Source organism: Neomonachus schauinslandi, chromosome 12, assembly GCF_002201575.2.
Source record: "Neomonachus schauinslandi chromosome 12, ASM220157v2, whole genome shotgun sequence".
Classification (NCBI taxonomy): domain Eukaryota; kingdom Metazoa; phylum Chordata; class Mammalia; order Carnivora; family Phocidae; genus Neomonachus; species Neomonachus schauinslandi.
This window is the reverse complement of record NC_058414.1, coordinates 99,291,051-99,302,707: the sequence shown is the minus strand read 5'-3', so window position 1 is coordinate 99,302,707 and position 11,657 is coordinate 99,291,051. Positions and strand designations below refer to the sequence as shown.

The 11,657-nt window shown below is 58.5% G+C and overlaps 1 protein-coding gene across 1 annotated transcript; it reads right to left on the bottom strand.

The window, feature by feature from the left end:
- Window positions 1-6,930: 6,930 nt before the first annotated feature.
- Window positions 6,931-7,542, bottom strand: LOC123326396 (zinc finger and SCAN domain-containing protein 2-like). Its single transcript, XM_044920200.1, has one exon. The coding sequence runs from the start codon at window positions 7,540-7,542 to the stop codon at window positions 6,931-6,933; it is 612 nt and encodes a 203-aa protein (XP_044776135.1).
- Window positions 7,543-11,657: the final 4,115 nt, after the last annotated feature.

The window sequence follows — 11,657 nt, the reverse complement described above, 5'->3', positions numbered from 1 at the left end:
GAACTAACTGCGGTTCAAAATGGTAAGGATCTTGGGAGGCCTGGGTGGCTCAGTGGGTTGAGCATCCAACTCTTGGTTTTGGCTCATGTCACCATCTCAGGCTCCGTGCTCAGCGGGGAGTCTGCTCCACATTCTCTCTCTCTCTTTCTCCCTCTTTCCCTCCCCTGGCTCGCTCCTGCTCACTCTCTTTCTCAAATAAATAAACAAATCTTTAAAAAAAAATTTAAAAATGGTAAGGATCTTGGTCAAAGCCACACAGCTATACTAGACCCCAACCCTTGACCCTTGATCTAGATTCTTGGGCCTTGTCTCCAATTGGGAGGGGCCTTAGAGCAGCTGGTGAGGAACTGCCACACCAGCCCTCGGGCCTCTGGCCTGGACCCTCACGAAGGAGATGGCCACCCCAAACTATTCATCTACTGGCAGTTCTTCACTAAAAACCTATGGGTAACTGGCCCTACACAGAACTGAATAAAGATACTTGTCATGATCTCTCGCATGTGCAAAGTGCTTTAAGCCTGTAGTCAAGACATTTCCTTAGTTTGGGAATCTTCCTAGAAGCAGAGCCTGAGACAAGGATTCCGTCCAAGGGGAATAAGTACTCTTGCGAAGTGCTCTCTGGAGAAGGGGAGTGGGAAGAAAGATCGGGTGGGGAAAAGAGCCAATGATGGGGTCTTGGCTGGAAACTGGTGTCCTCTGATCCCCCGGGGAGTTCTGAGCCCAGGCTGCGCTTCAGAGCTGGCCCCCCTTCCCACGTCAGCCTCAGTGGGGTTGGCTGGGGCAGACCCCACAGGCGACCGGCTGTGAACCCTTAGCAGCCAACACTCACAACAGTTTGGAAAGGGCATCTGGCGAAGCACCAGCAGCATCCGTGGTAGATTTCCTCTCACTTGGGCATCATTACCGTGAAGATATTGAGGCTTGGCCATGTTTGGAAGGGGCTCTGACGGAGGGGAGCATGAGCGTCGGTCTACCCACCTGGACCCCACTCACTGCCTTCTCCTTCTGGTCGTCCCCTGGTGAACCGTCCCTTCACTCGCTGGCAGACCACGGGCTCCAGGCGGGGCTGACCCCTCGGCGGCAGTGTGGGCCAGCCCTGCCCATTCCAATCGCTGCCCTCCACCAACTGGCTCAGACCTTTAGGGGAGGACCGAGCCTCAGCAGGCCGAGGGCTTCTTCCTGCCATGTGTGCGAGCTGAGGAGGCAGCCCCCAAGAGGGAGGCCAGAGCCAAAGACGGGCCGGAGTCCCAGCTGTCACCATCAAGTCACTGCACAGCTGCCCCACGAGCCCACACTTCCCCATTGTGGCATTAGTCAATTTGAGTTGAACAAGAGTCCTGCCTGATTCACCCCCGACAGACCCAGGTTCCAAAGTCCCCTCAGGACCTTCCTTGGCTGATAGAAACAATTGATGCAGCCCCAAATCTGACTCAAAGAGTAGGACACAGGGGCACCTGGGTGGCTCAGTCAGTTGAGCGTCTGACTCTTGATTTCTTTTTCTTTTTTTTTAAATTTATTTATTTATTTGACAGAGCAAGAACACAAGTAGGCAGAGTGGCAGGCAGAGAGAGAGGGAGAAGCAGGCTCCCCGCCGAGCAGGGAGCCCTATGCGGGGCTCAATCCCAGGACCCTGGGATCATGACCTGAGCCGAAGGCAGACGCTTAACCGACTGAGCCACTCAGGCGCCCCTGACTCTTAATTTCTTTTCCTTTTCTTTTTTTTTAAGATTTTATTTATTTATTTGAGAGAGAGACAGAGAGACAGAGATAGCAAGGGAGAGCATGAGCGGGGAGGAGAGGGAGACCAACGCAGGGCTCGATCCCAGGACCCTGGGATCATGACCCGAGCTGAGGGCAGACGCCTAACCGACTGAGCCACCCTGGCGCCCCTGACTCTTCATTTCGGCTCAGGTCGTGATCTCAGGGTTGGGTGATGCCAGCTCCACACGCAGCAGGGAGTCTGCTTGAGATTCTCTCTCTCCCGCTGCCCCTCCCCTCACACTCTCTCTCTCTCAAATAAATAAACCTTAAAAAAAAAAAAAAAAGGACACAGAAGCAAGGTTCTGGGGTGAGCCTTGGCCATGATCAGGGCCAGTGCCTCACCGACAGCAGGAGGGAAATCACTCACCCCCGTCTCGGCCACCCGGTGGCAGACCTGACCTGACATAACTCTGCCCTCCAGGACCTTCTGCTCCAGAAGACACCTGGGCTCTGAAACCAAGGGGTCTGCTGCCAGGTCCACCTTCAGCCTGAGGACAATGACAGCAAACCCCTGCCTCCACATTCTCCCCAGAATGTGCAGAGTTTATGCACATTCTGATTCGACTCTCACAACTCTGAGGTAGGAGGAGCACGACAGTCACGGATAAGGAGACTAAGCTCACGGCTGGCCAAGCCCCTGGCGGCGGGGGGCACTGGAGCACGGATGGTCTTCAGCTGGAGCACCCCCAGCAGCCCACCTCTCAGCGGGTGATGGGGATCACCACACAGCTTCTCAGCAGATCCGGCCTCACTCTCGGCTGAGCAAGCAGCTGAGGCTACTTGAAGGGGCCCCAGTATCCATTACCCAAATCCAAACAGCAGTCATGATCTAGACTGGGCGGTGGGGGGAGGGCGGCGGCTAAGCTATTCATTGTTGTGAGGCTGTGCCTTCTGAGCTATGCTTTCCACAGCCTTTGGCAACCACGGAACATAACTCCTCGAGACAGGATGGAGGCAGAGCTAGAAGCCACCGCCCTGCTCCCGGCTGAGCCCCAAATGACCACAGCTCACTCCAGCTGATGTCGAGAGAACATTTATTCCACCTGGTCAGCCCCGGCAGGTCTCAGTGACCAACGGAAATATCCAGCGTGGACACCATCCCCACGCACTCCTGCGTAGCCATGTGGGGGGTTCCCTCGTGTCCCACTGCCTGAGGGTTCCTACAGCCATTCCTGCCCCAGGCGAGCCAGCTCATGGCCCAGGCAAATGCACCCACGTGTGAACTCACGGGCCCTCTCCTCCTCACCACCAGTCACCCCACAGCCTCCAGCACTTGACCCATCAGCTATTCGACAAGTATTCCTGAGTGTTATGAGCCCAGCCCCGTGCTGGACCCTGTTCGGGTTCAAGAAGACACGGCACATCCCTTGCCCTCAGGGAGCTCACAGTCTAGCTGGAGACTCAACACACACACATGCACACGCGCACAGAAAACCCGAGTACAAGGCTGCACGTGCTACCCAAGGGCGAGTTGGCATGGTAACACAGGGACTGTTCGGGGGACGAGGATGGAGGGCCTGGCAGAGAAGAGAGCCCAGCAGGGCAGGGGAGGGCCACATTTCGGAGCAATTCAAGGGAAGACAGAGAAGGCAACAGCGGATGTGGACCACACGGTTACAGGGAAGGGAGGAGATGAGAGGACAACCACGGAGAAGGGGTGCATCTGCGAGGCTCCCTCCAGGCGGGCCAAGGATCAGAGCACGTGACAGCTTCTAGAGTGCAGATTGTTCCTCTTCCTCTGATCTCCCCCAGAGCGGTTTGGTATTCCAGGACGAGGCAGATGGCAGACAGCCCATAAGAACCTCTGCACCAAACTGCATGGGAGACAGGACCAGCAAGGTCCCGGGCTGGGAGCCGGGGAGGCCTCCCGACAACCCTAACCAAACCCCAGCTTGGCCCTGGGACCTCCCACCTAAACAAACTCCACTGTGCCCCCCACGATTCACATTGCTGGGCTTTGGTCTAAATCCCATGTCTATAGGCCTCTCCCCACCCCCAAGGGTTTCACTAAATATAACCTGCAACATGACGTCTGGGTTGTCATCAAAAACCCATCCCAGCCCTACTCGGCCACACCTTTTCAGATTGAGTGGTTCATTCTGAGGAGGCCAGTGAGCCCCAGGCCAACCTGCTCCCACTGTCCACGCATGGAACACTGGCAGGCCCCAGGAGCGAGGCTCGGTCTTCCTCCCCAGCCTTCCCCACACCATGCCCGGCTGCGGCTGAATCCTGGTCTGGCAGGAGACAGCCCTGCTGCACTTGGCTGCTGGAAGCAGGATCCCTCCCCCAGGTAGACTGGGCCCAGGCTCATGCTCACCCCACATCCACGGAAGGTCCAGCTTTCCCCTCCACCTCCACGGTGAAATCGGAGTCCAGGCTGCGTGGTGAAAACCAGCAGCCAGGTAGCCAGAGCAAAGCAGCCCCGAACCAGAGAAGAGCAAACCCAGCCCAGGGAGCCTCCAGCAATGTCCGCAGAAGGGAGGAAAGGTTCCAGAAGCCTGATGCACTGTCAGGCCCGGGGGAAGAGAGTGACTGGAAGGGTCCCCTCCTCAGAATCCTTTATTCCTGAACGAGGGAAGGAAGTTCAGCCAGGGGAGGGAGAAATGCTACTTGTATGGTGGCCCAGGATCTACGCCAGGTGAGGAAGGAGTGACGGGTTAGGTCCGAGAGCTCTGAACTTGCTTGTAGATCCTCATGTCTACATGAGTATGCATGTTTTCCTGGTGAGAAGGTTCATAACGTCTGTGAGATTTTCAAAGGGCTTCATGCCCCCCACGCATTAAGAACCATCGCTCTGAGAGCGAAGCCTGCTGCAGGTATGGTCACCCCTGGGGCAAGGCTTTGCCTCTGGAGCCTGGTCTGCCACCGACTCGCTGTGTTCTCTTAGGCCAGTTACTCCCTGTCTCCGGTGAGCCAGGCAGGTGCAGAGAAGCCGGCTCTCCACGCAGGCACTGTCCCTGCGGCCACAGGAGAGTGGACTGTGGCCGGGCAGCCAGGACGAGCTCTTCTCCAGCTGTCACTCCCATCGGGTTTGGGGAGTTCTTCCACCAGGGCACAGAAGCCGCCTCCAATTCCAGGCTGCACGGGTCCCCTCTGCAGGGCACCTCCCGAGGTAGGTCTTCTTAGGGGACGTACCCTCATGCCAGTGGGCAGGCCCCCACGGGGCCCCATTCCTGGACTCTGTGCCCAGATGTGCCTGACACACCGCCCAGAAGGCCTGCCCACTCCACATCTGTTCATGGAGACAAGGAGACCAGGGTCAGGTCTGGGGCTCTGACACGGCCCTGCCCAGCCCCTCCTCACCACCCCCCCTCCCGGTGGCTAGGCGGGAGCAGTAAGCTGGGCCACCCTGCACTTGTCTGAAGCTCTGAGCCAGTCCTCTTAGCCCCCTACCAAGCACTCCAGGATTATCGATCCCATTTACCACTGAGACAACTTGAGTTCAGGGCATTCGAGCTCCAGATGTCCCAGGTCCCAGTTAATCTCATCATCTCTGCCACTGAGTACTCATCCACAGAGCAGCGGCCACATTGCTGCAGCCACCTAGTGGCAAGCAGAGGGCCACCGACCCCCACGGAGCCCCAAAGCTCTAAGGAGGGGCAGAGGGTGGGGACAGGTCTCCAGCACCTAGCAACGGGGTGGCACAGGCTGGGCACAGAGCAAGGGCTCTGTAAGTGCAGGTCGCCTCCAAGCCCCCAACTCCCTTCCTCCCAATCCACTACTGTGGATGTCATGCCCGCCGCCAGGCCCCCACACCACCCAGGGGTACCCCTGCCCAGGATCCTACCACCTGGTCTCCAGTCACATTCCCACATCCTTGACATCCATGTGACATCCATCCTTGACATCCCACATCCTCCCACATCCATGTTCCCACCAGTAAGAGCCTCCCTCACAGGCAGTGTGGTAGGGGGCCAGGCTTGTACTGTTCACCACTAAGTACTAAGTGAGATTTGGAGCAAGCTTGGGTGAGCGTCAGTTTCTTCATCTGCTAAATGGCTGAAGAAGCCTGTGCTTTGGAGCACCAACGTGGAATCAGGGGCCTGGGGGCCAGTCCTGGCTCTCCCCTTGGTCAAGCCCCTTAGCCAGGGGTCTCATTTTCTCTTGCCCAGATGACCCCACAACCCTTGAGGTTCCTGCTCATCCCACTTTGACTTGTCCTCACAATGCTTCCATTTCTCATTGAGCTGCATGTCTGAGATCACCATGCTCTCCTCATTAAACATCTTGGTGTCCTCTCTCCCTGGCCACAAAGTCTTTTGTAGGACAAACATGAGCCTCCTCTATCTAACTCCTGCCTCAGAGACCTTGCACCTTCACTCTCCCTGGAGCGCTTCTATTCATCCCCAGAACGCAGTTCAAGCCATCAGACTGCCTTGGGGACACCAATCCCCTAACCCCACCTCCCAGCGCACGTTCTAGTCTGTCCCTTAGGATAGCCTGCATCTCCTGGGTAGGTACCAAGTGCCCCCGGCCCAAGGTTTTGTGTCTGTACCTCCTCCCAAGAGCACAGCACTGTGCACGACACACCGGGGTGCTCAATAGATGTTTCTGGACCAGTGAAGTCACCCTCTCTTATCTGGTAATGTTTAACTACAATCCTCACAATATCCCAGGGAGGAGTCCAATGTTAGATGCAATTCACAGATGAACAGACTGAGTCATGAAGTGAAATGACTTCTAAAGTACACCAGAAGTGTAAGAGCCAGGAGAGCTTGGGGGCTGAGGGCGGCCTGGGCATTATGGAGAGTGGCCCTCTCCAGGTGGCTTTCAACTCTGACATTGTGGGAATGAAGATCTAGTAAGAAGCGAGTCATAGACCCAGAGCTCAGTGCACCCCTCCTCCCCTGTCTGTCCCCTCCCCAACCCCTGCCCAGGCCTGAGAGGGGCTCCGGCTGGCCCTTGGGTCTCACCTACTCTAGGCCGGGTGAGCCTGAGGAGGAAAACCAATGCAGGGGCCCGGAGCAGCTGTGGGCGGCCAGCCAGAGGGTGGAGACACGGAAGGAGGCGTCCCAAGCCGGGCAGCGGCCCACTCCTTCAAGACCCCAAGCCAGCCCTCCCCGTCTCCAGGGATCGCATCCAGAGCGGGGGCCGCAGCCCAGCGCCGTCTCCGGGAGTCATGGACGCGGCCCCGGGGCGGGGGAGAGGCGGCGGCAGGCCTGGCGCGCATCAGAGCACGCGGCCTAAATGGGCCGCCGGGCCCTCGGGCCCGTGGCCGTGGCTGCGCTGGTGGGCCTTGAGCGAGCCCTCGCGCGCGAAGCTCTTGCCGCAGCGGGCGCAGAAGTAGGGCCGCCGCTCCCCGAACACGCCGGGGCGGCGCGGGTGCGGCGCGGGCATGCGCGCGTGCGTGCGCTGGTGGTTGAGCAGGAAGCGCGGCTCGCGGAAGCAGCGGCCGCACTGCGCGCACTGGTGCGGCTTCTCGCCGCTGTGGATGCGCTGGTGCGTGAGCAGGTTCTGCTTGAGGCTGAAGCAGCGCCCGCACTCCGGGCAGGCGAAGGGCCGCTCGCCGGTGTGGGTGCGCTGGTGCACCTCGAGGTTGTGCTTGACGCTGAAGGCCTTGCCGCACTCGGGGCACACGAAGGCGGCCGCGCGGCCCACCCCAGCGTGCGCCTTCTGGTGCCGCACCAGGCTGGGCTGCTGCGAGAAGGTCTGGCCGCACAGTGGGCAGCGGTGAGGCTGCTCCTCCGCGGGGTGGTGGATGACCAGGCCTCGCTCGTCCCCCAGACCCTCCTCCCCGTCCCCCGCAGGGGACCCGCCCCCCGGGGACGCCAGCTCTGTCATGGGCACTTCCAGCCGCAGTCACCAGCCCCTGGGGAGGCAGAAGCAGAGAGAGGAGTCAGAAGGGGGGGGGCATCCAAGGATCAGCCGGCCCCCAACCTCAGGGAGGACATTGCCCTGGCTCCCCACAGCTTCAGCATCTGCCCCTCTACAGTCTTGTTCAAGCCAGTGTTTCCCTGCTGGAATGCCCTTCTTTCTCCTCTACCCCTTAATCACAGCCTGCCCCTCCTTAAGGCCTTTCTCAAGTGCTGCCTCCTCCCAAAAGCCTTCCCTGAACCGTCCAGCCCCTCCTGAGCCCTATGGCCCAATCCTATGACCCTCAGTCATCACATGGCAGGTCAGTCGTGCCACCTCAGTCTCCTGGCCCTGTGCCTGCCTTAAGGACAGAGCTGTCTCCTTCTTCTATTCCCAACACCAAGCACTGTGCCTGCCACACAAAGCATTGAATAAATGACGATAGGTAATATTCAGGGGCTTCTAGTATTTAAGTTAGGCTGCCCCTGGATAGGTCTTCTCTCTCCAACCAGAATCTCAAGGAGGGGGGTGCATCCCAATCTGGAGGGAAGGGTGGGGTCACCTGGTGGTTCACAGATATTTTTGAAAAGCTTAAAAGAAAAAACAAAACAAAACCCTGCACACTTGAAAGCAATCTCAATTAAACATTAAAGCAGCAGCTCTTTATCAGAATGAGGCATGCCTGTAAAAGGTCTGCAAATCCCTGAAACAGAGTGTGAGCTCCCAGGAGCTGGTCTCAGCTTGATTCCTCTTGGCATCCCCAAGATACCAAAGCCTGGCCCAATGCTCCACAAACACCCCCAAGTTCAGCTCCATCCCATTCATGCTGGTTCTTCGGAGGATCCTCTCCCCCAGGGCACTGCGTTCCTCTTAAATTGTTTCCCATTGTCCTCACAGCAACCCCGGGGAAGGAGCAGGCCTTACTGAGCCCTGCTTTATAGATGGGGTAACTGAGGTCAGCTTACTTGCCCAAGGTCACACAAGGTGAGCCAGGACTAGGCCCGAAGTTTCCTGACTCACTGGCAAAAGCTCTGCTCAGTGTACCAGCTGCTCATCAACTAAATTCCCCTCAAAATACACACACACACACACGTACACACACGTACACACATACACACACACGTACCCACATACACACACACATACACACACAAGACTACCACCACTATCCTGACCACCAGAGTTAGAGACACCCAAAGCACCACTGCTCCTGGAGGGCACCGTCTGCTGCCCCCACCTCCTTGCCCCCCAAAAAACCTAGGGCTCCTCCTGCTGCAGAGCACTGGGGCCTGCTCCAGAGTCGGCTGAGGGGGCACTCCCCTGCAGTCCTCCATCCCCATCAGGGACCTAGACCTCCATGCAGTGCTTACTACAACCTCAGTCGACCTATCTGCAGAGTGGGATCTCCGAGATACCCCTTTTGTCTCCCCCCTCCCCTCAGGCCAGGGTGGGACACACAGCCACCCTGGAGAAGGGGCAAGTACTACTTGCAATAGACCCCACCCACGAGGCTTTCCCCGGCCAGCTGCACTGACATTTGCAAAGACAGACCATCACCGTCCCTTGGCCAATCTCAGCCTGGCCTTGTCTCTGGGCGGCCTCCCCGCTCTCCCCAGCTATATCCCTGACTAAGGCCCCGACTACGGAGAAGGTCTAAAGCAACGGCCCCCTTTTCTCCCCCAAGTTCCTCCATCCCCTCCCGCACTCACAGCCCAGGCTGCGCCCCTGTTCCTCCGGTCTCCAGCAGTGGCTCTTTCCTCTAGAGTCTGCGCTGCCCAGCGCAAATACGGTAACTCTCCCGCAGCGCCTCCCGCGCCCCTTCTCCCTTGCCCCCATAAAGACGGCCAACCTCCCGCACCGCTGTTTTTATGAAATAGCTTCATGAATCAAAACAGCTGACCCCACCCACCCGACCTCCGCACACAACCGTGCAAACTCCCGCGGCCGGAGCGACCCTGGAGAAATATGGTAAACTCTGCGCCGCAACCTCGCCCCCACGAAAATACGTAGGCCTCCCACCCTGCTGCCGCAACCCACCCCACCCGGCTGCAAGCCCCGGCTCTCTCGGGGCGCGGATGCAACCCACCCCCAGCTTCCACAGCACCCGCGGGAGGACCGCGCAACCCTGGATAAATACGTAATTAAGACGCGGCGCTCCCCCGCTCCGGGAAAGGGTCTGCGCGGCTCCCGGCAAATACGGTAGCGCGCCCGCAGTGACCCGCCCCCAAGGGTCCGGCACCGGCCTCGATAAATACGGTAATCTCCCGCCGCGGCCCCAGCCCCGGCGGCCCGGGACTCACGTGGCGCCGCCTCCCGAGCCCCTCCGTCTCCGCCGCAGCGCCGCAGTCACCAGCGTCGCCGCAGCCGCACAGCAGCCCCGTGAGGCTGGGAGGTCTAACTCGCCGACGACCTGGCTGGCGGAAAACGGAGGGCTGTGAGCGCTGCGCCCTCCCGGGCAGGCGAGGGAACCGGGCGGGAGCCGGCTCGCGAGCAGAACGCCCCGCCGGGCGGGACACCGCCAAGCTCCCCGGCCCCCGGCCTCAGCCATTCCCGTTTCAGGATCGTCAGAGGCCCCCAGGAGGCAGTCAGAGCCTCTTCCTCACCTCCCTCATCCTAAAGCCGCGCTACCCTGGCCAGGCCCACGGACTGCCCCCAGAGCCCCGGAAGCAGGGTGTGGGGGCGCAGGCGGCATAAGCCTTTCCTTGCGAGAGAGAGCAGCGGGGGAAGGCCGGAGCCCCTGCTGCGGGGCCTCTCTGAGCGGGGTGTCATGGGTGCGAGACAGCCATCGAAGGGGCAGAATCAGAGCTGCCTGAACTAACCGTGTTGCGAAAGCCTCCCACCCCCCCACCCCCACCCTCTGGCCCGGTTTATGCCCCCAGGACGGCAGGGGACAGGGAAGAAGTGACACCCCAACTGTCCCCGCCTCCTCCGAACTGGACCCATTCCGGTCAAGCCAAAGATACCCCATAAAAGATACCCCATAAAAGAGCCACCTATAACACCTATCACACCCCCGTGGACAGGGCTGGGCTGAATTCCAGCTTTCAACTGTCCTTCAATAAGAATACCCCTTACCTATACATTACTTGTCTTTTTTTTTTTTTTTAAAGATTTTATTTATTTGAGAGCGAGAGAGAGAGAGAATGAGAACACGAGAGGGGGTAAGGTCAGAGGGAGAAGCAGACTCCCTGCCGAGCAGGGAGCCCGATGCGGGACTCGATCCCGGGACTCCAGGATCATGACCTGAGCCGAAGGCAGTCGCTTAACCGACTGAGCCACCCAGGCACCCCATTACTTGTCTTTTTACAAAGCTTTTTCCCATATATTATCTCGTGGGAGCCTTCCAATAACCGTGTGCCATCTAGGTTGTACAGGTATCATTATCCTATTTTATAGATGGGAAAATAAAATAAAATTGAAACACGGAGCAGCTTCCCCGGAGACCCGCAGCCCTAAGTGGCCAAAGCCAGATGGGAAGGCAGGCCCACCAGCCGGCTCACTCTCCCCGACACCATTCTGGTACCTAGACCCCCAAACAGAAACAGGGTGCGATGATTGGGACTGGAAATAATCATGTCCAGGGTAAAAAAGTGCCTCAGAATTTACACTTCTTAGATAAAGAAACTGAGGCCAAAAGGGAAAGTGATTTTTTTTTTTTAAGTGAAAAGTGCAGGAGGAATATCAAGTAGCCTTTTTCTCTGTGGCCCGTGGTAGCTGCCAGGTGGGCCCAGGCAGAGCTCCTTACAACAGATGGTGGATGTGGCTGCTGGGGCGGTGCCATCCCTGAGGAGGGGCTCTGGGAGACGCAAGCCTCCTGGCCCCATGAGGTGGCTCCCGTCACTCGGCAGGTGTTCAGTGTGCCCTCCTGGGCAGTGTACCATTCCAGGTGGGCCCAACTGGAAATACACTCAATCTCTTAGTCTCAACACCAGACCTGAAGATCAGCCCTGCCTGCTATCACATCCCGCTCTGTGGACCAGTCCATCCCAGCAGGTCCACCTCTGGCCCTCTCAGCCTCTCCAGGACCCACCCCACTCCCCACCCCATCCATGCTGCTCCCGTAGCAGCGCATCGAGCTAAGTGGGGCTTCCTGAGCTAGACAT

Coding starts and splice junctions, on each gene's coding strand:
- LOC123326396 (XM_044920200.1), bottom strand. CDS start 7,542: ATGACAGAGCTGGCGTCCCCGGGGGGCGGGTCCCCTGCGGGGGACGGG.